This window comes from Kwoniella dendrophila, chromosome 5 (genome assembly GCF_036810415.1).
Source record: "Kwoniella dendrophila CBS 6074 chromosome 5, complete sequence".
In the NCBI taxonomy this organism is placed as follows: Eukaryota; Fungi; Basidiomycota; class Tremellomycetes; order Tremellales; family Cryptococcaceae; genus Kwoniella; species Kwoniella dendrophila.
The window spans coordinates 1,919,507-1,946,671 of record NC_089480.1 but is presented as its reverse complement, the minus strand read 5'-3'; the positions used below and the strand labels follow the sequence as shown (position 1 = coordinate 1,946,671).

At 36.9% G+C, this 27,165-nt stretch overlaps 11 protein-coding genes across 11 annotated transcripts; 5 read left to right on the top strand and 6 right to left on the bottom strand.

Moving 5' to 3' along the window:
- Positions 1–315: 315 nt before the first annotated feature.
- L201_004544 (uncharacterized protein) lies at positions 316–2,340 on the bottom strand (the record flags this gene model as incomplete). Its single annotated transcript, XM_066220285.1, has 7 exons — positions 316–575; positions 659–1,314; positions 1,385–1,517; positions 1,617–1,860; positions 1,932–1,960; positions 2,037–2,055; positions 2,122–2,340. 7 exons carry the CDS (start codon positions 2,338–2,340, stop codon positions 316–318), a joined length of 1,560 nt encoding a protein of 519 aa, XP_066076382.1.
- A 1,494-nt stretch (positions 2,341–3,834) lies between these two features.
- Positions 3,835–4,647, bottom strand: L201_004543 (uncharacterized protein; the record flags this gene model as incomplete). The annotated part of the gene is made up of 3 exons (XM_066220284.1): positions 3,835–3,987; positions 4,176–4,305; positions 4,577–4,647. 3 exons carry the CDS (start codon positions 4,645–4,647, stop codon positions 3,835–3,837), a joined length of 354 nt encoding a protein of 117 aa, XP_066076381.1.
- Positions 4,648–5,165: 518 nt separating this feature from the next.
- On the top strand, positions 5,166–6,556 carry L201_004542 (uncharacterized protein; the record flags this gene model as incomplete). Its single annotated transcript, XM_066220283.1, has 6 exons — positions 5,166–5,296; positions 5,369–5,510; positions 5,589–5,660; positions 5,729–5,818; positions 5,902–6,247; positions 6,318–6,556. 6 exons carry the CDS (start codon positions 5,166–5,168, stop codon positions 6,554–6,556), a joined length of 1,020 nt encoding a protein of 339 aa, XP_066076380.1.
- Positions 6,557–7,176: 620 nt separating this feature from the next.
- L201_004541 (uncharacterized protein) lies at positions 7,177–11,217 on the bottom strand (the record flags this gene model as incomplete). Its single annotated transcript, XM_066220282.1, has 8 exons — positions 7,177–7,976; positions 8,025–8,603; positions 8,677–8,954; positions 9,020–9,253; positions 9,318–9,913; positions 9,972–10,042; positions 10,099–10,701; positions 10,794–11,217. 8 exons carry the CDS (start codon positions 11,215–11,217, stop codon positions 7,177–7,179), a joined length of 3,585 nt encoding a protein of 1,194 aa, XP_066076379.1.
- Positions 11,218–11,590: 373 nt separating this feature from the next.
- On the top strand, positions 11,591–13,359 carry L201_004540 (uncharacterized protein; the record flags this gene model as incomplete). Its single annotated transcript, XM_066220281.1, has 2 exons — positions 11,591–12,427; positions 12,544–13,359. 2 exons carry the CDS (start codon positions 11,591–11,593, stop codon positions 13,357–13,359), a joined length of 1,653 nt encoding a protein of 550 aa, XP_066076378.1.
- Positions 13,360–13,650: 291 nt separating this feature from the next.
- L201_004539 (uncharacterized protein) lies at positions 13,651–16,310 on the bottom strand (the record flags this gene model as incomplete). Its single annotated transcript, XM_066220280.1, has 10 exons — positions 13,651–13,753; positions 13,825–13,874; positions 13,940–14,513; positions 14,577–14,669; positions 14,746–15,003; positions 15,075–15,299; positions 15,380–15,808; positions 15,905–15,987; positions 16,064–16,177; positions 16,299–16,310. The coding sequence occupies 10 exons, from the start codon at positions 16,308–16,310 to the stop codon at positions 13,651–13,653; spliced, it is 1,941 nt and encodes a 646-aa protein (XP_066076377.1).
- A 434-nt stretch (positions 16,311–16,744) lies between these two features.
- Positions 16,745–17,537, bottom strand: L201_004538 (uncharacterized protein; the record flags this gene model as incomplete). The annotated part of the gene is made up of 3 exons (XM_066220279.1): positions 16,745–17,061; positions 17,131–17,200; positions 17,280–17,537. 3 exons carry the CDS (start codon positions 17,535–17,537, stop codon positions 16,745–16,747), a joined length of 645 nt encoding a protein of 214 aa, XP_066076376.1.
- Positions 17,538–17,850: 313 nt separating this feature from the next.
- L201_004537 (chlorophyll synthesis pathway protein BchC) lies at positions 17,851–19,470 on the bottom strand (the record flags this gene model as incomplete). The annotated part of the gene is made up of 6 exons (XM_066220278.1): positions 17,851–18,133; positions 18,202–18,371; positions 18,478–18,755; positions 18,821–18,884; positions 19,048–19,320; positions 19,396–19,470. The coding sequence occupies 6 exons, from the start codon at positions 19,468–19,470 to the stop codon at positions 17,851–17,853; spliced, it is 1,143 nt and encodes a 380-aa protein (XP_066076375.1).
- Positions 19,471–20,182: 712 nt separating this feature from the next.
- L201_004536 (uncharacterized protein) lies at positions 20,183–22,403 on the top strand (the record flags this gene model as incomplete). Its single annotated transcript, XM_066220277.1, has 2 exons — positions 20,183–20,495; positions 20,578–22,403. The coding sequence occupies 2 exons, from the start codon at positions 20,183–20,185 to the stop codon at positions 22,401–22,403; spliced, it is 2,139 nt and encodes a 712-aa protein (XP_066076374.1).
- A 410-nt stretch (positions 22,404–22,813) lies between these two features.
- Positions 22,814–25,529, top strand: L201_004535 (uncharacterized protein; the record flags this gene model as incomplete). The annotated part of the gene is made up of 13 exons (XM_066220276.1): positions 22,814–23,061; positions 23,139–23,197; positions 23,293–23,372; positions 23,487–23,624; positions 23,709–23,883; positions 23,962–24,072; positions 24,144–24,350; positions 24,401–24,455; positions 24,539–24,644; positions 24,713–24,803; positions 24,913–25,111; positions 25,206–25,343; positions 25,403–25,529. The coding sequence occupies 13 exons, from the start codon at positions 22,814–22,816 to the stop codon at positions 25,527–25,529; spliced, it is 1,734 nt and encodes a 577-aa protein (XP_066076373.1).
- A 578-nt stretch (positions 25,530–26,107) lies between these two features.
- On the top strand, positions 26,108–27,139 carry L201_004534 (uncharacterized protein; the record flags this gene model as incomplete). Its single annotated transcript, XM_066220275.1, has 4 exons — positions 26,108–26,374; positions 26,495–26,644; positions 26,719–26,836; positions 26,925–27,139. 4 exons carry the CDS (start codon positions 26,108–26,110, stop codon positions 27,137–27,139), a joined length of 750 nt encoding a protein of 249 aa, XP_066076372.1.
- Between the last annotated feature and the right edge of the window lie 26 nt (positions 27,140–27,165).

The following is a 27,165-nucleotide window of genomic DNA, read 5'->3' as shown; positions in this document are numbered from 1 at the left end:
GTATATTCTCTTTGACGGTGATCAGATTTACTTTCACCGAGAACGATCATGCCACCAACCGATAATCTCTTCAGTTTGAAGCATCCTCAAGCTAACATTCAATCACTACCAAAGTAGCTGAAATGACCGCCATATGTCGTGCATATTGCTCGTCGTTGATGGAAATCGAGATCACTGGCTATAGTATAAAGTGCATCAAGTGTCGACTAACAAAAATATCACTGACTGGATTAGATGGTAATAATTATGTATGAAATTTAGAAGAACCAGAGAAGTTACAATAGAAATGATAGATTGGATCCATTCCGAGTTGACCTAACAGAAATACCTGAATAAAGGATTTTTGGGACCATCTTTCAAAGCTTCAGTAGGTACATCTTTTGAAGTCCAATTAACACCTTGTTCTCTATTTCTCTTTCTGATTTCGTAACCCATATATAATCTAAATGAAGTAGCTACTACGATACCAGTAAAGTTGATACCTGCTACAATAGCTAAAGGAATTTTGTAACCTGGAGACCATTTGTCTAAAAATATGTTTGCTGATACGAAACCACCTGAATTCGCAAACGTAGCTAAAGATGAGAATATGTCGAAAATCAGCTTTTGGAAAGACAGCTTTTATTGGGTTTTTTTGATAATATACGAAAACACTTACATAAGAAAGCAACTTTGAAAGCTCTTCCATCTTCATTTGAATCATTTGATTGATGCCAAGAATGGAAGATTACTGAAGGAGTTTGAGCACCACCAGTAATTAAGAAAACTGCAAAATATCCTACAGCATGATTTGAGATTGGTGTAGCGACTAAAATCATACAACCTATAAAAACTAATGTATAGGCTGAAACTAAATGAAAACCTCTTTCTCTAAAATAATCTGATGAAGTTGCTGTAGCTAACATCATAAAAGTACCGAAAATAAATGGAGCAACAGTATATAAATTCGTTTTTACCACAGAATAACCAAATCTTCCTACGATTTGAGTTAAAAAATTTCCAGCCACCGATGAAGCAGTTGAATATAATGTTGCAATTAAAGCGAAAACATATAATCTCCAGTCTTTTAATGGTGAAAAGAATGTTTTTCGATCAAATGGTTTACCAGCTGTATCACTTGAAGAATCTTTTAATGTTCTTAATCTTGCAACTTCTTTTTGTCTTTCAGTTAAAAATCTAGCTTTAGATACTGAGACAGGTAACATTATACCAGCTAAAATCGCAAATGCTATAGTGAAAGATCCTTCAATTAAGAATAAAATTTGCCAACCGTGTAATTTTGAGTTCATTTGGAAAACCCCGTAAGCGATAAGACTGAGTGAGCATTGAAGTGAATGATGTTAGTGTTCGACAGGAAAAAGGTTACAGAGACGTTATTACTCACCCAGAGAAAGCACCAGAAAGGGCGTTACAAGAGTAGAATACAGCTACTCTTTTAGCAAGTTCACCTCTTGTATAAAATCCAGTTAAATAGTAAATCAAGGTGGGAGCGAAACCAGCTTCAAAAACACCGAGAACTATGAGAAACAAGACAGGATTTAGTATAACTTGTTATAGTTTTCCAGTATTTAATGTATCTTGGTATGACAGAACAATCAAAAGAAAGTAAAACTAACGGAACCTAGTAACCAAAACACCAGCGAAATTCTTTACAGCAGCATTGATCAAAACCATTATACCCCAAGAAATCATATAACCTGGAATTGTAAATTTAGGTCCAATTTTTCTTGATAAAATAACCATTGGAACAACCATCAAAACCCATGGAATATTATTGATTGAAATCATGATTCCATAACCTTCATTTGGGAAATGTAAATCTTTGGTCATTCCATCTGATTTTGCATTTGAAAGGTTATTCTGAGATGAAAATAAAATCAGTCGGTCCGCTTACTTCACAATATGAGAGAATAACGAGTATTTATGCTTACTCTGTCCAACGAGTTGAATAAATAACCAGCTGTGAACAAACACGAGTTATTGTCAGTTTACCTGTTATGTACTGCTACTTCGCTCTCTGATGACTGTCGACTTACCCCAGATATAGGGAAGGATCTAATCAAAGTAAAGAGGTGATGATTAGCTATCGCTCTTTCAGTTCTGGTTGAAATGATGACTCACATGCAAGTCAAGTTTTCGAACCAAACTTTTCTCTTCAGCAATAGTATAGTCATAAGAAGAAAAATCAACATCTTCAACTTTGGATATTTCTCTTTGATCATGATGATGCGCGTGACCATTACTTTGATGATTATACTCTAGATCATTTTGAGTAGGTGAAGACTGAACATCATCTTTTGATTCTTCATCAGAATATCTTGTATTGATTTGATAACTCATCTTGATTTACTGTTCCCGAGTGAATCAAAGGTTAGATTCGATCAATTGCTTCGACTTTTCTTTTCTGGGAAATATCAATATCGACTCTGTCATTTCGAAGCTTTATATATCTGTCAATCTCAAATCAAGAATAAGACCAATTTCAGAAGAAGTTACAAGAAAAAAACCGTTCAGTGAGGATCTGTAGGTTCAAACGTGATGAAAGTATAGTTTGACTGTATGAAAGCCCAGGAAAACATCTCAAATCCGAAACGAAATGAAATTATCAGTTGTTATCCCGAAAAGTACGTAAACGAGATAGATGAATTTGATATTAGTATCAAAGTCGGTATCTTGATTCACGTATCTACAGTGTGATATGTGTAAGATGTGTAGGATATGTAGATATGTAGAATATGTTGATGATGAGAAAATCGATTAGTTGTGATCACACCATTTCTAAAATCTTTGGTATCGGACTTTTTTCGTTTTTATGTCTGTGCTTTACGGTGCCTCTTTCAATCGATATCTCATCTCACGCCATTTTCAACGGTCTAATCCGTCAAGAAATCGGTAAAATCTCTAAAGATTTCTATGAATGATGAAATTTAGACTAAGTTACCCAGACAATTTTGGATGATAAAATTAAGAATATCGTGCTTGGAAAACGTAATCAAGTTTATCCATATCGGTAAATAATGTAATGTCGATCACATATGTCTATGAAATGCCTCAGAGAAGACTTCAAGCTTTAGAGGTGGAATGCTCGAGGTGAACCAATGATCGAGTTTTAATTTCAATATATACTACACATGCCGGCCTCAAGGAGCCTGGGATTGAACTCTAGATTAAGCATTTTGCTTTACAGCTCTGACAACGGCCGACAGCCGCAAGTGAAAGTTTCGGACGTCAAGGATCAAGAAGCACCTGAAGACGCCTTGGATAATAGTTCTCAATAATCTGCATCTCCTCCAATGATCAAATTGACGGGAATGCCTACGATTGGGTGTCTTTACATATCAAGTAGAGACTTTGACAGATTCTGCTCCAGTAGCTGGCGAGAGTCTGAAACATACCGCATGTTGTGATTCTGAGAAGTCATCGCTGTACTTCCTTGAGACAGGTAGAAAATGGCATTCAGAAAACAACATGATACCGCATTTCAACAACAGTGTTGGACACAACTTTGGCCTGTTCTTCTTCTCAACAAAACTCTTCTCTCTCTAGTATCGGTCTTGGTCTATAGCATTGGTTGCATACTGTGTCAGAACGAATAATTGATGATCCACCATCTGGTAGGTTCGCGGGGGTGACGAATATGGAAAGATGAGGAAAATAATGTGGGTATAATACAACTCTATCTCGTAGAGCAAGGAATCATCCGATATCCTACCTAGCTGAATGGAATCACCCGTCTGCAAATGTTAGTCGTCTAATGGTAATATCTACCAACTTAAATTAGATCACTTCATCCTGATCTCTTGACTCGATATAAACTGGATTGACTAAGCCATTTTATGCGGTTTTAGCTATTGGTGTAGCTGAAGCAGGTAAATTTCGTCTATAATCCCAAATTCTGATGAGTTGACCTAAACCAGTTGCACCGACAAAGAAGTTTACAGCGGCAAGTGAATAGTTGACTGGTGTGATAACGAATGAGTATCGTACCTATTGTGTAATAATAAATGCAGTAGTAATAAGCGATTTGTACTAGAGTCATCAACAGTTTACCTTCCAGTACTCCATATCTAACCCTCGCCGAAACAAATATCAATTGTCGTCGCTTGAATTCTCTAGTTGTCTTGAATAGTGATACTTTGATACCCAATTATCTAACGTGCAGAACTTCGACTCACCCAAATGAAACCGGTAGCAGCTAAAGCAACGTTCTGAGATACTGATAATTTCTCAGCAGGTCGTTGAAGATCTTTTAATCCAGCAGCGACTAAACCCCATTTAGCTATAGGTGCCCAGAAGAAAATTGTTCTATTATATGATATATCGATTTGATAAAACCATGCGATGTTGATTATTGAAAGTAGCGAGGAATTGATGATAAAATAGTGGACAATAGGTGTTATTGTCATTGCACAAGTGAAAGGGTAGTTCGGTGATGATGATTTGACCCATATAATGAAGTGAAGAAGTTTGATGAGTAAGCGAAAGAAAAAGGTGCCGAAAGATATATAGAGTAATCACGTCAGCTCTGGCGTGTATTATATGAGTATACATGTATAGAATAGCATGTTCAACGTACTTTGGACCAGCAGGGTGGTTCATGAAAGATTGGAATTTTGAGGTTGTTTGAGCAGCAGCAGGAGAAGCCATTTTGATCTATCTTTTCACTATTGTGGGTATATTTGGTACTTTGATCAAAGGTTGTTTATCTGATGAAGATGCCTGATAGTATGTTGTCTATACAAGTAACAATAAAGTTGATCAATTGTATGTCACCAATAACATGTTCATCATTATCAAATAGTGCAGGACAACAACAATAATAACATTAACATGTAGAATAGAGAATTCGCAGACGCGGAGTAAAACGAGTAAACGGAGTATCATGCCGAGACCGAACCCCTTAACCCCCGGGAATATAATTGTATAATATTTATATAATATCGGCGTTATAGGCCTTGGGTGGCAATGTGGCATTGTAATTCTTGGAGACCCCCCATAAAGCGATTTCATCAATGTTCCTAAGGTTATCAGATTACCATTGCATTTATTTACTGTATTTATATTATTTATATTGGGATATCAATCGTCTGTCTATCGTGAACTTTGTATTTTACACCTTGCACATAAGCCAACAGTGCATAGGAGTCAAATAGGAGCAATCCAACATGAATTCATTTCAAATTATCAGTCTATGGAGCTTATTGCTCAATGCGTTAATGGCTCTCGCTGTACCCACTGGGAACGATCAACTAGTACTACAGTCGGAATCGAAGAAGCCTAGACCTTTGGTCATATGGTGAGATAGTTGCCAGAAAGTGAAATCGCACATTCGGCGCCAGATCGTTAATTACTGTGATGTTGGACATAGGCACGGCTTAGGTGATACAGCCCTTTCATCTGGTATAACATCTTTTATCGAGAACATCAAACAAGTCCATCCTGGTATATTCGTACATTCAGTTCAGATTCCTTTGAATGGTACTTTAGATGACGAAAGGAGAGCCGGTTTTGTAAGAGTCACGCATTAGACTGCTAAGATTTCATGCCTCGTTCAAATTGAAGCTGATGATCTTGATGCCGTTCTGTAGTGGGGAAATGCAGAAGAACAAGGATGGGCAGGATGTGAACAGATAGCTTCTATTCCGGAGTTGGAGGGAGGCGTAAGTTAAATCGGATCCGTATCCTGCACCTTGTGAAATTTGTCGACCGGCTGATTGACCACACATAGTTCGATGGGATGGGTTTCTCACAAGGTGGTTTATTTATGAGATTTTACGCTCAATACTGTAACAATCCACCTATACGTAACCTGATTACTGTGAGTTTCCACATTTTTTCCTTTGCTAAGATCATCAAATTGGGACTATTCAGCTGAGCACCATTTTCCATTTCGTATTAAAGTTTGGTTCACCTCATTTAGGGATAGCAGCTTTAATACCATGTCCTACACCACCTACACTATCATGTTTGTTAGCAGCCAGAGTCGCTAGGTCAGGTATATATACAGAATATGCTCAATCTCATATCGTTCAAGCAGCTTATTTTAGAGATACAGAAAGGTTAGATGAATTTTGGAATGTCAATTCTTTTATAAGAGATTTGAATGGTGAAAAAGGTTTAGGAGAAGATAACGGTATTAACGATATAGACGAAAAAGAGAAACAAGGTAAAAAGAAAGGTAAAAATGGTAGTGGGAAAGGTGTTGGCCATTTAGACAATTTCGTTGCTGTAATGTTTGATCAAGATCGTAAGTTAAAGAATAATATCATCACCTAACTATTTAATCTGACTTTTTGGTTGATTTTATTCTGTATCAGGAACTGTATCACCAGCTCAATCATCTCAATTCGCAACTTATTCACCAACAAATAAAACTGAACTAGTATTGATGGAAGATCAACCAATGTATAAAGATGATTGGATAGGTCTAAAAGCTCTAAATGAGGATAAGGAGGGTCTGATTCTAGAACACTGTTCGGGTGAACACATGGATTTAGGTGGGAAAGGTGGATGTGGGGATAAAATTGTTCAACAGTGGGTGGGCTGGAGGAATTGAGAGTTTTCTCAAATCAACCAAGCGCGTTTCTTTTGCGAATCAAAGGGGAAGCTACGAATATTCACACTGAGGATGACTCAAATCAAGAAGCCAGGTTTTCTGGACTACTCAAAAGGTTCGAAATGTTCTTCATCACCAGATCGGGAAACGTATCCTGTACCACATTCAGAAATGTTGTGATTTCTCATGTTGTAAAAACAAAGATGTTATATTTCCTGGAAGCTATAATAGATCGCCTACAGCCACAACCAGTACCAAAATTTCGTTGTTGATGTCATTGGACGACCAGTAAATCTACGTTTTGTGAGAGGTGTCAAGCCTATTCATCAGAAGAGAGGTAAACAACGTTTTGTTTCGTGCTTTGGTTGTCGAAAATGCAGATCACTAACAGGAAACAGCGGAGAATTCAGGCATACTATGAATAAACGTAGCTTGTATACTAAGCAGAGAACGGACAAGAGAATATTTTTGGTCGTACGAGTGAACAGACAAGTGTCATGCATTGCATCGTTGGACTATTATGGTCTTCATGTAAATTCATGATTATTTTGGGCATCTTGTCATCAAAGTCATAAGATTAAATACTACTGATTTTTGGTTTTGATCGTACCAACTGACTTTTAACTAATTCGGAGCGATTTAAAGGGATCCAAAGGATTCTTATCAATATCAATATCAACATCGTAGTTATCTAATCCTATATCTTCTCCTATCGTACCATATTTAAGTATGTTTAAATCCCTCAAAGCATTTTCAGCATGTTGTCTAACTATCTCATCTTGATCAAATTTCATTACATAACCTAATATATTAACTGATCTTTTTATGAACTCATCAGAAAATTCATTATCATTACTATCGTTTCTATCGTCATTCATCTTTCGATGTTGGAGGTTGATTGTAGGTTTATTTGTATCTGGAAGTCGGATTTTAATTTCGTTAATAGCTGTATTATAAGCTTCTTTTTCGGTTGATACGTATTTTAGAAATAAAGATACTCTAATTGACCAATCAAAGACACTTAAAGCAGCTCTTCTTAACGTTGGATGTTTGTTATCGTCGATATTTGTAGGTTCTTCATCTACTATTCGTGGTTTAGAAGGTTGACGCGTCACTTCTTCGGGTTCTTCTGGTAAAGGTTCATCATCCACTAACTGCACTAATTTCGATTTGCCCCACTTCGGTTGAGGTAATTCGATGATTTCGTCATTGAGTGGTGCAGGTTTGAAGGGGGACGAGGTGACGGATTCGATTTGAATCAGATCTAACGTGTCTTCTGCCAATTGTAAAGCCCATGGAAGGATGGTGAGAGGCGAGACTCGAGCGCAGGTAGATAAGATGGAGAGCGCCGAACTTCGTATAATGGTTGGAAGGGAGGATATCGGGTAAACGGACATAAGTGTTGGCGTTATTTCATCGGCTGCAATATAATTAGCGTAATATCACGAACACCAGCAAATACACTTACCATATTGACCTAAAAGATCTGCTGATTGTTCAGCTACTTGATCAATAGCTTCACCAATCCGAAGCACTCGATCTAATGTTGACTGATATTCGGTTGCAGTTGCGTTTTTGTTTTTCAACTGATTAACATTGTTTATATACTTGGCACTAAGCAATCTGAAGATATCCTTTCCTAAAGCATCTACCATTTCACTGAGACCCTTGATCGCTAAGGTATATATGAAAGAATTTTCACCGTCCAATAGATTGAAAAATACTTCAAGGATATTAGATGTCAAGGATGTATCGAATGTTGACGAATGGACTAGCTGTTTCAATTCCGCCATCCCATGAGCTTTGACAGGCAGCGTAGGATCATTTATGAGTTCCACAGCACGTTCGTAACTCTTGAGCGATATTTCTTTGGGATCTTTCGATGTTGGTTCAATCCCGTCAATTGCTTCGTCTTGTTGTGATAACAATAATTGTGCTTCACGAGCTGCATTACGGATAGATACCGAAGGTGATTTTTGCGACAAGACGTCGAGGTGTGACATGATTGGCTGAATGATTAATGATTGATTCTTTAGCTGTCCTTCACCTGTAATATGGCTTGTCAGCTAAATACAGCGAGTTTTAACATAATCAAAGTAGCCAAAGAGCAGGTGACGTACTTTCAAGAGAGGCAAGCAACTGACAAGCTACCTCTATCAGACCCCTTTGGCCATCGGGAACGGCATCATCATCCGATTGTTCTTCAACTTTCCCGTCTGTGGAGACTTCAATTATCACGGGTTTCTTCGCGATTATTCGAGCTTCAGAGGTTTCAGGAGATTGCACCTGATCATTCAGAACCCTTTCTACGAATCCCAGAACTTGGGACGGTTTGGTGAATAACTGTGAACCGAGTTTCTCCATCATTTGTATGGTTAGTTGTAGATTTGATAACGATCTATGGGAAACATCAGGTCTCGAACTTGGCGATATTTGACCGATCGTTAATCAAGATAGACTCACTCCATTGAAGGTTCTTTCTCTGCAGCTAGATTAATCCTCCAAGAATCTAGAGATTTTAAAATCACTTCACTTGCGATATCTGGTCTGTCGAGTGATTCTATGTATTGGCATAATAATTGAGCGTCGGGTGAGTCATTTCGCTTGGATAGCAATTGAGCGTATTGTTCCTCTTCTGTTGAGCTAACGGTCGGAAGAGTTGGAAGGACGATATCAGAAGTGATTGCACCCGCATCACTATATCGTATGGTCATTTAGAAAGCGTAACTATCTTAGTAAATTATATCACATGTTCACTCACTGCGTCATGATGAGCTTAACCCCATCTCCGCATCTTTCCCACTTTAACAGCGATCCACCTTCTTTCTTGGCCCAACCATTCTCACTTTCAACTATTGACCATATCCCTCTGACTCCTGCTTCTTCATCTACAGATTTTCCCCAATTAATTAACAAAGATTGTACTCCTTCTTCAATTGAATTGTCATTCTGATCAGTTGGGTTCTTCTCATTTAAATACACTGTTCCTCGTTCACGGGTAAGAAAAGTATAGAGAGAGAATAGAGGAGGTAGAATAGAACCGACAAGGAAGTCTGAGAACTCTGTTGAAGTTGGATTGTGTAGTAGTAGTAATCGCATATTTTGTACTGAACGTTGAATAGCTTCCCATGTTGTAACTGTTATATTTGGTTCACTGCTGGAAGGAGGTCTTGGTAGTTTAGGATACCAAGGAGTGAATAGTTTGTTCTTCAGCCAATCTCCAATCAATGGTTTGTTGGAAGCCCATAATCGTTGAATGCAATAACATGCGGTATTAACGTATGCTACGGGTAAGTGACTATGACTTGTCAAGGGGATCATGGCGAACAATTCAGATAACAACCAAGGATAGTAAATCTGGGCATAATCTCATAAGCAATTGTGTGCTTTGAGTAGGATTTAAACAAAGACTCACTTCTGGCGTTACTTGACGAGGGATCCTGATCAAAACATTGAATATGTGGTCCAGTCTTTGGCCCTCTATAGCTACATAGCGCTAAATCAGCATTACATTCTAAAGTTTTCAAGAAAGAATCACCTACAAGTAACATCATCAGTTTTAGCAGTTTCACCCAAAACATTTTCCATTAAACCTCTTACACCACCTGGTCTTCTGACTTGAGCAGTCAATAAACCATTTATAATTTCTTTTGGATATTTTGGCCAAATTCTTACCCAACCGTTCGGTGGTTTTTTTGCATTGGTATTAGAATTACCTTGAACTAATAATTTTAATACATTAACTAAAGTTGAAATTGATTGACCAGGTGATAAAGACATTAAAGATTTTATAAATTCTGATCTTAATGATTGAAAAATCTCTGATTTTATTGATGGTGTATAAGCTATTATTAATGTACTAAGAAAAATGGGAATTAGATGTGATGTCAACAAAGTTTGTGTGATTGTTGTAGGTGGTGTAGGTATTCTTGAACTTGGTCCAGCAACTGGTATAGGTATGGGTGGTGAAGAAGTTTTCAATAATTTCAATAAACTATCTAAAGTTGTTGATAATTTATCGGAAACATCTTGGGAAACGTTGGGTAATTGTTCAGCATATTGAGTTACTAAAGGTAACAAATATGAGAAAGTTGTATGGGATAACATCAATCTGATCAATCTTAAGTCTGCGGTACCAAGTAAAACTATGAATTTTTCTGAAATTTAGCGTTTTCCTTGGTGCTAAGAAAGTGTCCAACACGACGAGTATGCATAATTTCGAAGAAAATTTACTCACAGTCATTAGTTGTTAAACCATCTTTCAATTCATCTGGCCAAAATTCTTTCTCCAAGATACTTTGAATTGATTTGATCAATATAAAACATCTTTTACCAACTATAAAAATTAATTCATCTCTCCTTCTTTTCTTTCTTTCTTCATCCTGTTGACCTGTTGGATCATTATCACCAATTTGTTCTTGTTCATCTTCAATTGACCATTCGTTTTTATGTAATTTTCTCCATTCTTTAGGTAATGATTTTGAGCATGATCTTAAGCGTTGAATCAATTCTTGAGGATTAGAAGATAATGGTTGAGGTGGTTTCAATAATATGTCAGATGATTTCAATAAACTCTTCAATGTCACGTTTGTTGAATTCGTCGTATTTGAATGGCCCGTTGTAGTTCTGATACTCGTATTCGATATCGAACGAGGAGGCATATCCGTTGTCCTATCCTAACTGGTCTTCTTCTTTCCGAAATCAGAGACCAAGTATTTACTATCAATATCAATATTAAACAAGTAAGAAAGCGAACAAGCCGATAGCAACCGAAAAGAAGAGAGAAATCAAAAGCTAAGGTTTTCGAAAAATATGACGGTAATGTTGTAATCGGAAAATTGAATCCGTCATTCAACTGGATTTATAGTAAACAACCCATACATCATATCATATTCTTCTTCCTTCCCAATATATTGTTTTATAATCTTAACATATGCACAAAGAAGAAACAAAGTACAGGGTAGAGAGGTAAAAGGTTAGCTCGAACAGAAAGTATAGCTCAACAAAATTATCTATAGACTGTATAATCCAAATATGCCGCCTAGACCTAGGGTGACATCATCAGGATCGAATTCCAATGTAAATCAAACAACATCACCAAGACCACCTGAATCTCAAATTGAAATATTGTATAATACTGCTGTACAATCTTTTGTCAGAAGAGATCATATTAAAACTCAAGCTATCTTATCTAGATTATTATCTTTACTTAAACAAAAGCAAAATAATAATCGGAAAAACCTGGTGATATGGTATGATTCGGAAAATGATAATACAGATTCAAATGATTATGGTGATAACGAAAAGGAAGATATAGATGAATGGATAATCAAAACACTCAAATTATCAATATCATCATTAGCTTCTTTATATGCTGATCCACCATTACCAACATCCACGACAAATTCTCATTTACCTACTGAAATTTCTGATTTATTACCACCGAATAATCCTAATAAATTACTAGAACATTTACAAAGATTATGTCAAGATTCTTATATATCGACTTCTTCATCATCTACATCAACGATATCACCAAACTTATTACCACCTCAATTGATTTCAACTTTATTATTAGCTTCATTGAAATTACGTCCTTCTTCAATATCATTAGATTTCGCACATAAATTATCAGAAGACTGGTTCACAAATTTACCTGATGAATTCATTTTGTCAATATCCAATCAATCCCAATCAACAAGTTTGAAAGTGAAAGATGCGAGGAAAAAGAAAAAGCTGGAAAGTGCTAGAGAAGGATATTTAAAAGTAGTTGAATTATTTGTAGGTGAAGTATTAAGTAGAGAAGGTGAATTTGAAATGGCAAGAGGTTTTTTGGATGGTGAGAATGTCATGGGATCAAAACGTAAAGAAGTGAGTCTTGTGAATGGACAATCCAGAATCATTCTATAAACTTTTCACCTTTCTTCATCAGTTTAATTTAATTCTCCTTGAGTAGTATAAAATTCTTACTCCTATATCTTTTATAGGCATTATTCAAACATTTACGTACGATACAATCAACACCATCAAATCAATCTATACCTACACAATCACCATCATCTTCATTAATTTTACCTTCAGATTCAGCTTCAGCTTCATCATCTACCATGTCAGATAGTAGAACGATATCAAGGAACTCAAGATCTAGATCAGGAAGTGAGAGTTCTAATTCATCAAGTTCAAGTGAATTAACTGCTAGACCGACAGGTGTTCAAGTTCAAAACCAATTAGGGTTCGAAAGCCGAAGTCAAAAATCCACTGTACCAGATAGAGGTACAATGAAGAATGATAGAAAGGATAAATCAAAAGCTAGGATAGTCAGTGATGAGGCTGAAAAAGGACTGAATGGTAGCTTGCATACCAATCACAGCCATAAATCTAGGCAGAATCCTTCTTCTTCTTATTTTTCATCCTCTTCAAGATCAATAACACCTTCATCATCAAATTCTAGAATTCAACAAATTATCAGATCAATATTACCTAATTCAATAGCAAAGAGATTGCCAATATTATTTGGCGACAACTTATCATATTTCCTATCCATACCATTACCTATAATCATTATATTAACCTTCTTGATACGTCGCAAACTAAGACGGAATCCAAGAAGACCAAACACCCCTGGTATATCACCTATGACATCTTCCTCTACCATAAACAGTATAGATGATGTAAAGAATAAATTAAGATTAGTCAGATTGCAGCGGAATAACTGGTCAGAATGGTTTGTATATTACTTCAAGTGGTGGTTAAGTAAATTTGTGGGAATATGGAATTTAGGAACTACAATTACTTATGTTTAGGTTTAGGGGAGATCCATGAGAGTAAGGAACCATCTGATGACTATGGCTTGTATATGTTGTATAGATAATATAGTACACGTGAAATCACATGTACAGATTTATTGTGCATAACGTTTTGAGGTTCATTCGCTATATTGTGGAATAGTCAGTCATTAAGCAAGCTCTCGTCCGCATAACAGAACGCATAAATAACTATTCATTCAGTTTCATTTTTCGCTGTTCTACTTGGATACAGTATAAATTTGTTGTCTTCTTGTTCACTGAAACTTCCTTCTTGTCTAACAAGTTAACCTATTTGATCAATTGTTTGACTTTAAGAGCGATAGCAGCTGAGTTAAGACCTTGATGGTTAATTTGTTCACCAAGACCACCACAACCTTCTTTGTTGGTTCCCCTGTAATCGTTGGAAATTGAATGGTCAGCTCCTCGGACACGAGTATGGATATGGGAAATCGAAAAACTTACATGTAACCGTATCTAGGTCTCAAGTCTCTTTCGAGTAACCAAGTACCAAACTAGAATAGCAGCAGATGCGATTAGCCTAAGATCACCTTACAATGATATGTGGTAGAGGACTTACTTTACTTCCTAAACCAGTCTTTTGGTTCAAACTCTCAGCTACTAATACGAATTCGGTTGAACCAATTTCTTTGATGATATCTTCATCAACAACATTTAATGTAGATTTATTGATTAAACCGATATCTAAACCTTCTTTTCTTAATCTATCTACAGCATCTAAAGCTCTATATAAGATATCACCATAAGCTACTACGTAACCTTTTGTACCTTTTCTAATTATTTCATCTTTACCTGGAACGAATTTATATGATTCATCGAAGAATTTTGATCCATCTTCTTTAAGAATCCAAGGTACTTTTGATCTTGTTGAAAAGACGAATCTTAATCCTTTCTCATAGAATACTCTGTCGATTACAGCATCCATTTGATTACAATCTGCAGGGAAATATAATCTTGTTTCATATGCGTCATCTAGACCATTATCTAAGAAGAAATTGTTTAAACCGAAATGACATGTGTTATCAGCCATTTCATCAACACCTGAATGTGAGAAATGGGTTAAAACGTTGGCAAAGTTGAGTCTGGCCATAGTCAATTCTGAAATGATCATTTCAGAGAAGGCAGAGAAAGTACTATACAAGACAATATCAGTAATCGTAGCAATTGAACCCAGATATCCACTGAAAATCACTCACCTGAATACACCAAATCGATCGGCTTTGAAAGCACCCCAACCGGCGGCAGCAGAGAAGTTACCTCTTTCCATGATACCGGATGATAAGAAGACTCTATTATGATGGAAGTAATTGCATTAACACCTTGTTTCTATGGTGCAGTACTATGGTGCAGTATAATGTAACTCACTCAGGGTGTTTCTTGTGAATAACACTTAAACCAGTTGAACCTTCTAAATCAGAATCGATAACCAAGACTTTTGATTTATTTTCATCTTTATTGGTTTTATCTAAAACTGCTGAAACAGCTTCACCGAATTGTACTCTACAAGCACCTTTTTCTTTTGATGAACCTGAAAGAATATCAGAATAGGTTGATGGTTGAATAGCTCTTAAAATGTTGGCACATTTTGGATGTCTTGAATCGAGGTACTCAATTGCTGGTTCACTAAAAGGTTCAATATTTTTCGATGAGTGTTCTAATAACTGCCTGCTGCATCTCGACAAATGCTTACTTACACTTTAATAGCATCGTGAGCGTGAGAACTACCTTCGATACCTTTAATCTTAGGGGCCATAGGTCTATGAATGACAACAGCAGCTGGACCTTGGTGATTTAAGATCTCAACAATAGCTGGGTAAAGAGAATCAAGATCTTCACCATTGGCTTCGACAACTTTAAGACCGTGTCCTTCTAAAGTTTTAGCTACAGTGTAACCTTTAAGGTAGTCTGATGGGTGACCGCTATTTTCGTATAATTTTTACAATTAGCTATGTGAGATCTACACCAAAAGAAGGAATAGGAGGGGGAAGAGACAGCTTACGCAATAGTAACATTGTTATCATCAATGAACAATTTAACATTTAAATTTTGAGCAACAGCTAATCTTGCAGCTTCAGCATCGTCACCTTCTTGTTGTGAACCATCTGAACCTAACATGAAAACTGATTTTGATTTATCTGCTAAAGCAACACCATTAACTAAAGGCCACATATGACCCAATCTTCCTGAAGAGAATTTAACACCAGGTGTAAAACCTAATTCAGGGTGTCCAGGTAAATGTGAAAATGCTTCTCTATAATGTAATAATTGTTCAACAGGTAATTCACCGTCCAATACACTTAACAAGTATTGAGTAGCTACTCTATGTCCTGCTTCATCAAATAAGATATCAACATATTTTGATTTATCTTTATCACCTAATATGAAAGCGAGTAAGATGACTACTTCTGGGATGGTATCGAATGCACCACTATGCACGTGAATGGGAAAAAAACCTTGTCAGTTTGCGACATATATAAATCGAACAGGATGTTTTGGCATTGTGGGTAATACGATCGATACTCACCCAGTGTGACCAGCAAGTCCTCTGGCAGCACCAGTAGCAGTGAAGAAAACAATAACATCTCTTAATAATGAAATGTTTGCGATCTAATGATCATCCAAGTCAGCTATCATTGTTTTAAAAAAGATCTATGAAACAACTTGAGAATGGTGGAAAACTCACTAATCCATCTTTTTGTTCTTTGGTAAGTGTTTTGTCCTTTGCTGGATCAAGAGGGAATGGTTTGAATTGTTTGAGATCAATAGGGAATTTCTCAAAATCCCAATCTTGTACTTTCTATAAATAGATAATCATAAAGAATGGAGAGAGTCAGTCAAATCAGGATTACTTGACTGAAAGATCGCTTTTGACTTTTACTACATGAATAGATGAATATATGTTGAGCAGTCTAACTTACATTACCTTGCATTTTGTATTGAGTTTTTCTGAATCTTTTTGGTATTTATGTAGAAACAAAAGAAAGAATGAAAAGTAAAAACCGAAAAAAAAAAAGAAGAAAGACGTGAAATGCTAGAGTAATAAGACTTTGGTGGGAATGGGAGTGGGAATGTTCACGATGATTACGATGATGCAGTGTTATGCGGTAGGTGAAGCGGATGTTATATCCCTTTTAGGTTTTATACTGCTGCTATTATGCGTCATAACCCAGGAAATAGGTATTAGAGCAGTACCCTTTTCTCCCTTAACGGCATATGCATATGGGCACGTTCTCATACTTAAAAAGTAAGATCCAAGCATGCTACAGTATGTGCTTGTGCAAGACGTTTCAAGCTACATACTGCTTAAAAAGGATCTCTGAGCGAGACTACAGCAAAAGCAGAAGAGACGTATGCATTGCAGAAGTTACTGAGGATCTGTGTAAGGCTCAGTCGTACCATCTTCCTTGATGGTTTTTATTATTCTACCTGGATTACCAACAACGATAGATCTTGGTGGGATATTTTTAGTTATAACAGATGAAGCACCTATAGTTGAACCATTACCTATATTTACACCTGGACAAATTGTTGCACCTGCACCTATCCAACAATCATCCCCTATAATCACTGATTTCGCCCATTCTTTACCTTTTAATCCATTTCTTTCTTCAGGACTTATTGGATGTGAAGGTGTTAATATTTGAACGTTCGGTCCTAACATGGTTCGTGATCCAATTTTAACTATTAATTGAATTGAATTGTCATTTAGAAATGTCTAATACTATAAGCAGACTCTTTCTTATCACTCACTTGGTCCAACATCAAGTAAAGTACAATTAGCACCTATAAATACTTCATCACCTAATGTAATATTGAATCCCTACATCTCAATCAATCAGCGTTCCTTTACTTATCTCATATTGGTCCAATGTCAATCTAAGATATATGTTTCTACTGACATATTCACAAAAGAAACCTTGTACAATCCAAACTTCTTTACCCATATATATAAATTCCCTCATTGCATCCATACGAGGAACCATATCCATTATTTGATTGATTTCCCACACTTTCTTAGCTGATTTATCTCTTATTTTATCTATATATCCATCATATGATAAATAAGGTTTACCTTCTATCATCAATGCTAATTGTGTTGGATCTTCATCTTCTTCAGGTGGCAGTATACGAGAATTCGTTTCGTGCGGTAAAGGCATTGTTTAAATGTGCTGATGATACAAGTCTTTCATACAAAGAAGGAAACGAAGAGATAGCGACTCATTAGTAACATGATATGAATCAACCTCTCTTTTGCATGCATGCACAATTTATGGACGATTTTGAATGACATAATATAATTCAGAATGGTTATAACATCCTTCTTTCTCGGTCTATGCCGCATAAACTCGCTTAAACTGATGATGAGATGCAGAAGATAGATTTTAGATAATATACATATACATAAAATGGCAATCTGTTTCTCAATAGATGCCATGCTCGAATCTACCTATCTACGTTTATAATTCTTACTTATTCAGGACCGCTGATAATAGCTTTAATAACACCTTTTCCACTTTCATCTCTACCTAATTTATTAACTTCGAAAGCTTCTTTAGCTTGTTCAAACCCAAATCTATGAGTTACTAAAGGTTTCAAATCGATTAAACCTCTTTCAACCAAGGATACAGCTAATGGATAATCACCTGGTCCATATCTGAATGAACCTAATACTTTCAATTGTTTATTTATAACGTGGAATAAAGGTAATGGTACATTCATATTTCTACCCATACCTACTTGAACATATGTACCACTGAAATCACGAACGGAAAAGTTTCAGTCAGTATGCAGCATGTTGGCTGTATTTTGAGAGCAACTTACGCAGGTTTCAATATATTGATACCCATTTGAATACATGTTGGTGCACCAGAAGCTTCAATAGCGAGATCGACCGCTCCATGATCTCTGGCAGGGATGTTGAGTGTAGTTCGAATTTCATCGGATACTCTAGCACAGTAGACTTCCATGGATTCGTTTGGATCTCGAGCGCCCTAAGAATTGAAAATGTATTGGATAAGTATTACTCCAATACGAAGAAGCAGCATCATGCGTAGACAGGAAGGGTTTCGACTCTTAAGTATATACTCAAACACTCACAGGTAAGAAAATATCACTAGCAGCGTAAGATCTAGCGAAATCTAATCTTTCTTGTTGAATATCAACAGCAATAATTCTTCTAGCACCTAAAGCTTTTGCTACTGCCATACAAAGTAAACCGACTGGACCGGCACCAAATACGATAACGACTTGATCTGATTGAAGTTTACCTAATGAATGTACTGAATGTACACCAACTGATAATGGTTCCATCATAGCTCCATCTTCGTCTGTTACTGAATCAGGAAGTGGGTGAAGCATATCGGCGGGAAGAACATCTGTTATGAGTATGGGTAGGAAGATGTCAGTTGGGGAGTTGAGCCTGCATAATAATTCAGCTTACAATATCGGCATAAAGTACCGTAAATAATCGGTGGAGTAGCAGCGAAACTCATGTGGGGACAAAGCTAAAGTAAGCATCTTGTCAGCTCTATCGAAAGCATCATGTTATGCAGAATGATGACATCTCAAAACATCGACTGCCCCAACTCACTCAACCCCCTCGCCGCATATCATGCTCCCATCACCCATTCGCCTTCACATGTGATTTGTTTTTTTTTTTTCACTTACCTCATACATTCCACTTTTACATTCAGTACAAGTTCTACAACTAACTCCAGGTTCCATAGCAACTCTTGAACCTAAATTAATTCTACCATCATTTTTGACACCTGGACCTAATTTAACTACTGTTCCAGAAGATTCATGACCTAAACACATTGGTTCTTTTAAAACGAAATCACCAATTCTACCATGACATAAATAATGTACATCAGATCCACAAATACCAGTTTTTGATACTGCTATCAAACATTCATCATTTTTGATTTCTGGTACAGGTCGCTAAGTATCATTCATAGGGGGATTGAGTCAATCTCGTTAGCTTCTTCCCGATATAATAGATATCTAGGAACCTACATTCTCAAATTTAACATCTTCAATACCGTGTAATACGAATGAAGGGTTATCTGATTTAATTTCGTAGTTTGACATTTTTCTTCTTTAGTCTTGAATCGATTTCCCTTGTTTGTCAAGTGATTTGGGTCCGTGAAAGAATAATCGAAGAAGATAGAAAGGAGAAAAGACAGATAAATATAAACAGAAGAAAAAAAAAGGCAAAGAAAGATTGTTTTTTTGTTTCTATATGGGTGTATTGGGATCGTCCAAAAAGAAATACCGAGCTATATGACGCATAATTCTTTCCGAAGCGAGCGGTACATTTCTTCCGCCCTTGGCCTATAAGTCATTGTTGCGGTTCATATGCTCACATACCGGCTACTAAGCCGATGCCAACAGATGAAACAGATTCCATTCTCCCTATAGTGAAATTCGCCTTGAGCTGTGCCCTATCAGACCACCAGAGTACCAGATTATCTTCCAAAACAAGCCTGATTCTGATGCTGAATCGTGAATTTGGAGGATATAGACATATAGATATATAGGTGTATCTCTTTTATAGTGGTCGTTTGAAATCCGGGGAAATGGAAAACGGCTCAATTTACCATTCAACCGGTAATGACACGTGTTTCCCATGCGATCCTCTTTACGCGTTGAACAACATGAAAGCATAAGATGGAATGTCTCATAAATAAACATTTTGGAGATAGCGACTATTCTTTCAAGCATTGAAACAAGTCACAGACAAGGAACAATAGGTGTTCTGACATTTCTGTTGATTGGCAAAGCTGATCGCAAACTAATCCGAATGCCAGTCAAGCGAAGGAAGTTGTCACCTTCAGCTTCTTCAGCTTCGTCAACACCTGCACCACCTTCAGTATCTCAATCTCAATCAGGTGATATCGATACTTCAACACTTTCCTCTTCTTTTACAGCTGTGGAAGGCTTAGCAGGTCCAGGTCCATCAACGTTATCACATCAATCCCAATCAAGAAGAGAAAGGAATGATGCTGCTGAAAGAAGAGAGTTTGCTAGATTAGGTGCTCAAGTACCTGGAAGTGGTGATGGTGATGAATATGGTGAAGAATGTTTTCTTTGGACTGATGTACCTATCGTGAAGAGTGAGTGATTGTTTCTCACTCATTCATGGTTAGACGATATGCTTTTTCAATGATATAGCTAAACCACTTTGACTTATCATAGATTTCCGATATGCTCCTTGTGCAATATCTCCTACACCTTCACCTCATCCTAGATTCCCTTTTCATCGTACAATACCTTATCCACCTACGTTACCTTCAGTTCACATGTCATGGTTAGATAGATCATCTTATATACGTATATCACCTTCAGGATTAACGATATCAAATGATAGAGGATTCAGATCCGCTAGAGCAAATGTATCAGTTAGAGAAGGTAAATGGTATTTTGAAGTTAAGATTGAACGTGGTAATGGTGATACCGGTGGAGGTAAAGGACATTTAAGTAATCCTGATCATGGTAATGCACATGTTAGGATAGGATGGGGTAGAAGAGAATCTGGTATAGATTCACCTGTTGGATCAGATGCATATAGTTATTCAATCAGAGATGTAAATGGTGAAAAAGTTCATTTAGCTAGACCAAAACCATATTCAGCAGTTGAAGCTGGAGCTGGAGCTGGAGCTGGAAAATCTTTCAAAACAGGTGATATTATAGGTTGTTTAATAACATTACCATCAAGACCATCATCTAATAATTTACCAAGAAATGATCCAGGTAAAATAAAAAGACACAGGAGACAATTTATATATAAAGGTCAAAGTTATTTTGAATCTCCTGAATATATGCCTTCAAAAGAAATGGATAGTTTAATTGATAGAGAAGGTAAATTATTAGCTGAAAAGAAAGCTGCTGAAAAAGAAGCTCTGAACAAATTAGAAAACCCTGGTGGAAATGATAATGACCAATCTGAAAATGTCACTGGGAATGTTTCTGGACCAAAAAAGACCGGTGGTGGTAGTGGTAAAAAAGGAGCTACGACTAAAAATACAAAGAAGAAGAAAGACGAACCAATCCAACAAGAAATCAAAACAAATATGTCAAGACCACTAGAACGATTAGAAGGATCAAAGATAGAGTTTTATCTGAATGGGGAGAATCTAGGTATTGCTTTTGAAGATATATATGATTTTATACCTTTACCTTCGATTCAACATTTTACTTTAGCTGGGAAGAAATCGCACTATGAAGAAGATGATGTAATGCATGATGATGGTACTTTAGGATACTATCCAATGATATCTTGTTTTGGTAAAGGTAAAGCAACTTTTAATCCCGGACCAAATTTTATATATCCACCTGAACAAGCTATGACGAACTTATCGAATGAAAATGGACAAAATATCTCACAAAAGATTAGACCAATATGTGAAAGATGGGAAGAATTTAAAGCTGAAGAAAAAGGATATGATGAAAAAGATGAGATTGAAGGTACGGAAAGATTAAAAGAGTTATTAGAAGAAGAAGAAAAACAAAGGATTAAAGCTTCTTTGACCTCGAATAGTTCAGGTAAACGTAAAAAGGGTGGAACAGGGATCATAACGGGAAAAAAGAAGAAAGTTGATATAACTGAAAGTGTAAGAGGTAATTCAGTTTCAGCCTCAAACTCAAGAGGTAATACAATGACACCTCAACCTGAAGATCATTCGATTATGAGTGGAAGAGGAAATACTTCTACACCAGGTTTAGATGACGTTAAATTGGAACAAGAAAGGGATAGATCAGATTCAGTCACACCTTCATTAATGAATTCTGTACCGCCTACAAGAGGTTCTTCACCCAATACAAATAAGATTTATAGCGAGATTGCTGAACAACAAGTAGTTGAAGATACACCAAAATCACCTCAACTTGTAGAGGATAATGTCAAGATTGAGAATGGCAACGATGTAGAAACCAAATCAGTTGTTGACTTTGAACAAAACGTTACAGGCGAGAATGTGCGGCTGGGTAGTAGTGACGATGAAAACGAAGGCGTGGACTGGTGAATTGTACATCAAGTCATATTATAGCACGTATCGCATATGAGTGTACAGCACAAGTAATTTCAGGTCAGCAAGATTGATGATATCATGCATGTAAAATGTAATGTAATGAAAGATGCTTAAATGCTTTGTACAGAGTTGGCAATATCCGTTATCTCCGCTTCGGTCATGTTAACCGGGAAAATAATGGTGAACAAGAATCAGAACCAAATAAACAATTGATTTCAACCTGAACTAGTAGTTGTTAGGGTTGTCTTCCTTGCTACGTTACCTTTTCTTCTTCTGGGCTCGAGGTCGCTAAGCAAATGAAGCGACTACATGATACAGCTTTTCAACTTGATGCAAATGATCCCATATCAAGAATGAATCAACGTTAACTTATGAAAGTTTAGAAAGACAGAGATACCTCCACGATGACTCACGCGACATCCCCTTCATCAAAATCGATATCAAGTTGGAGAACCCATTCACCCAAAGCATCTTTAGATTATTCACATACTAGTCCTATCGTAACCTCATCTTCCTTACAACCATTACTTCAACCTGATGAAGTGGAATTGGAAGATGAAGGTGAATCCGGTTTTCAAGCTAGACGAGAAGAACGAGAACAAATTCAGAATGAAGTTGATGAAGGTATGATAGTTGTCAAAGGCGAAGATCAGTGAGTCATTCAAATCCAAACCTGTAAACCTGATCATGAAATTGGTTATATCCTATAGCTAACGTTCGATCTCATAGGATAACATCTTTCGTGTGGATATTGGTGTTTGCAGCTGCTATATCTGGTTTATTATTTGGTATGTCAAAGTCGCTATCCAATTGAGGCAATCTCTCTCTTTTGGAGATTCAAAAGTAGGAAAGCGACGAGTCACTAATATTGTATTATATATAGGATATGATACTGCAGCTATATCTGGTGTATTGGTAATAATCAAAGGTGACCTGGGTGGATCTTTGACTGATTGGCAGAAAGTGAGTTTTCCTTCATTCACTTCCATTTTCACTTCCAGTACGGTTACGATCAATCCAGAAAAGGTCAACAACCATTTCACCTGGTTTTCTAATCGGGTTTTCCTCATCATATAGGAAGCAATAACATCGTCCACTACATTTGGTGCATTATTAGGTGGATTGTTATCTGGTGCATTGTCAGATTATACGGGACGTAAACCGGTAATACTCTTAGCCAACATAGTGTTCATCCTAGGATCATTGCTTCAAGCTGTGAGTACAAGTTCTCCAAGGAGATCTTCTTATGTATTCCGAAAGTATACTGCTAAAGTAGTATGTATATGTCTGATCGGTCAGGCTTGTCATTCAGTCGATATAATGGTTACAGGAAGATTCGTAGTTGGGTTAGGAGTAGGTTTAGCAAGTTGTATAGTACCTTTATACATTGGTGAACTAGCACCAACCAAAACACGAGGTAGACTAGTCACTATAAATGCTGTGGTTGTGACTCTAGGTCAGGTGATAGCTTATGGTAAGTAAATTGTTTCCTTCACTGACTGACGATGCGCAAGTAAGATTGAACAAAATGTGACATTGTCTTTTGCCTTAGGTATTGGAGCAAGTTTTCAAAATGTTTCAAATGGTTGGAGATGGATCGTTGGATTAGGTGCTTTACCAGCTATAATTCAACTTCTTTCATTGGGGTTTTTACCAGAATCTCGTGAGTCTCTGTTATGAGGAGAGCACGCTCGATGATATATTGATAACATGACTGATTTCGTATATCGACAGCGCGTATACTCCTCTTAAGATCAAATGTACATTCAGCACATCAAATCCTATCCAAGATATATCCTCTGGCTACACCGCATCAGATTGATCAGAAAGTAGATATAATGAGAAGAGCAGTCAAACAGTCGAAGGAAATTAATGATAGGACTACTTTCGGTGAAAGAATACGGAGTCTGATACTGATTGGAGCTAATAGACGTGCTTTAAGTGAGTATCCAGCCACCTAATATCAGCCAATGCTGACACAAACCTCATAGTCATTGGATGTGCTTTACAGATATCGCAGCAGTTCTGCGGCTTTAATACTCTTATGTTTGTCAATCTTTAGTCTCCTGACTTTGCGTTAATCTACTGGAACTAGGCTAAAATGTCGTTGTCCACTTTTTCGTCTTCAGGTATTACTCTGCAACTCTATTCGCTATTTTAGGCTTCAAAAATGCCACAGCAGTAGGAATGATCGTAGCCTTTGTCAACTTTCTTTTCACCCTGGTGGCGTTAAAGGTTTGTTCCTCTGTCCGAGATGTCTCGTTGTAAATCAAAGCTAATCACTCTGTGATTCGTGGTTGCAGATCGTCGATCCTCTGGGAAGGAGAATGACAATGCTTACAACCTTGCCGGTCATGGTTGTATCGTTGATTTTGGTAGCGTTTTTCCTGCATAGTAAGTTCTCAAAGCACTGCTTGAGAATTCAGACCTCAACTACATGTTGTCTCGAATTATCATGTATCGACCGACGTGAAATATCGATTGAAAGGTTCCTTCTGTATAGTTCTTACCTCTCAGACGGGTGGTATACTTGTAGAAGGTTCAGACTATCCAATAACCACTTCATTATGCGTTCTACTATCGATGTTAGTCTACGTTGCGAGTTACGCTACAGGATTAGGTAATATCCCTTGGCAGCAAGGTGAATTATTTAGATTGGAAGTCAGAGGGATAGGTACGAGCATAAGTACAGCTACTTGTTGGTGAGTCGCTGTTCAATTTTCTCTGCGCAAACCACTTTCACCGTGAGACTATTTTGAGTCATATCGATTGATACATTTGTTCGATATCTTATAGGACCGGTAACTTGATTATTGCAGGAACGTTTCTAAGTCTGATGAACGCCATCACACCGGCAGGTGCATTTGGCTTATATGCATTCTTTTGCATGATGAGTTGGATATTCTGTTATTTTTTCTATCCGGAAACTTCAGGGTGAGTAAATCATCTGTTGACAAGATCTTATGTCCTGACTGTCGATGATTTTGCGATAGGTTATCGTTAGAAGAAGTTTCAATCGTCTTCGAGAATGATTTTGGTGTATTGAAATCTAGACAAATACGTAAGGATAAATTAGAAAAATCCAAAATGTTGGAAGTAGATAGATTAATCAATGAATAGAGGAAATAGATTATGAAGACACCTCGTATATACGCTCAGCTGAATTCCCGGACCCCACGTCGATCTTATCACTGTATGCATACACATATCTAACTAAATCTTCCATGCAGAATTTTTGTACACAGATTTTACCATGTTTACCAGCTGGATCCCGAAATGATACGTGATTTTATTTGTTTTTCCTGATATATATGTAGTATGTATGATACAAATTATCTAATCTGACGTGCTTATCATCGGGGTTACCCGTTGAACATTGCCTTATCAATGGTGATACACATCTCGGCTTTTTATTTTGCAAATCTTACTTTAATGTGATTTGTTCATGGAAGTAGTTCAGGAATGAAAAGTAACTGTCAACATGCATGACATAGGGAAGGAATGATGGTAAAGAAGGTCGTTATTAGATATCAAACTCAGAGGATTGCCTGATGACAAAGCATCATATTTTTCCTCAAACCAAGATACTGTAATCATTTTGTGATTTATACAGTACCAAGGATTGAAACCGACATATAATCTATTATTCCTATCTCTAACACACTTCAACCACCATCAAGCTAATTCCAATCCTCATAATGTCTTCTGATTCAAATACCGATAGGAAAGTACCTAAATTAGGTGTATTACAATTAAAAACCTCATTCCCTAGACCACCAGGAGATGTAGGTAATCCAAAATCATGGGGTGATGTACCTGTTGTTATTAGAGTAGTTGAAGGAGCTACAGGTGATTTAGTAGTTGGAAATAAATGGGATAGTAGTCTAGTTGATGCTTTCGTTAGAGAAGGTCAAAAATTAATCGAAGAAGAAAATGTCGTTGCATTCGTAACTACTTGTGGATTTGTAAGTTGGTTTATTTATTTTTTTGGTCTGATAGATCTCTTTCCCTTCAATGGAATATCAAGTAGATCATATTATACTAGGATATTGCTGAATATCGTTTCTGCCTGATATTCTTATCAGCTCGCTACAATGCATCCATTATTAGTAAATAGATTACCATTCATAGGTACTTCAGCTTTGATCCAAGTAGCATGGTTACAACAGAGTTTCTATCCTGGTGAACATTCAAAAGATTCAGTTGGTGTGATAACTTTCAAGAAATCTGCTTTAGTAAGTCATACATCTCAAACGATTTGATGAAAAGATTTTGTCAAAAGCTAATTCAGGCATTGACGATTGAATAGACTGAACAGCATTTAATTAGTGTTGGTGCTCATCCAGAAACACCGGTCTACGGTTTACCTGAATCTACAGATCCTAAACAAGGTGTATTCAAAGCTGTACTTGAATCTCGTATACCATGTGAGTTCATTACTAGACGGGAAACGTGATACTGTCCCGTATACAACTTTCAAGGTTCAAGCGTTAATGAGGTTTGATCGTCATTTAGACGATTTCGAAGGAATGGAAAAAGAAGTTTTAGCAGCTGCTAATAAACTAGTGACTAATCATCCTAAAGTCAAAGCAATCGTACTTGAATGTACAAATATACCACCATTCTCAAATTCAATTCAAAAAGCAACAGGATTAAGAGTATATGACGTTTTGACTTTGGGTAAATGGTTATATGCCGGTGCTACTCCAAGGGATTTTAGAGGTTTATAAATGAATTTTGCTTGGTCTTGATTGTT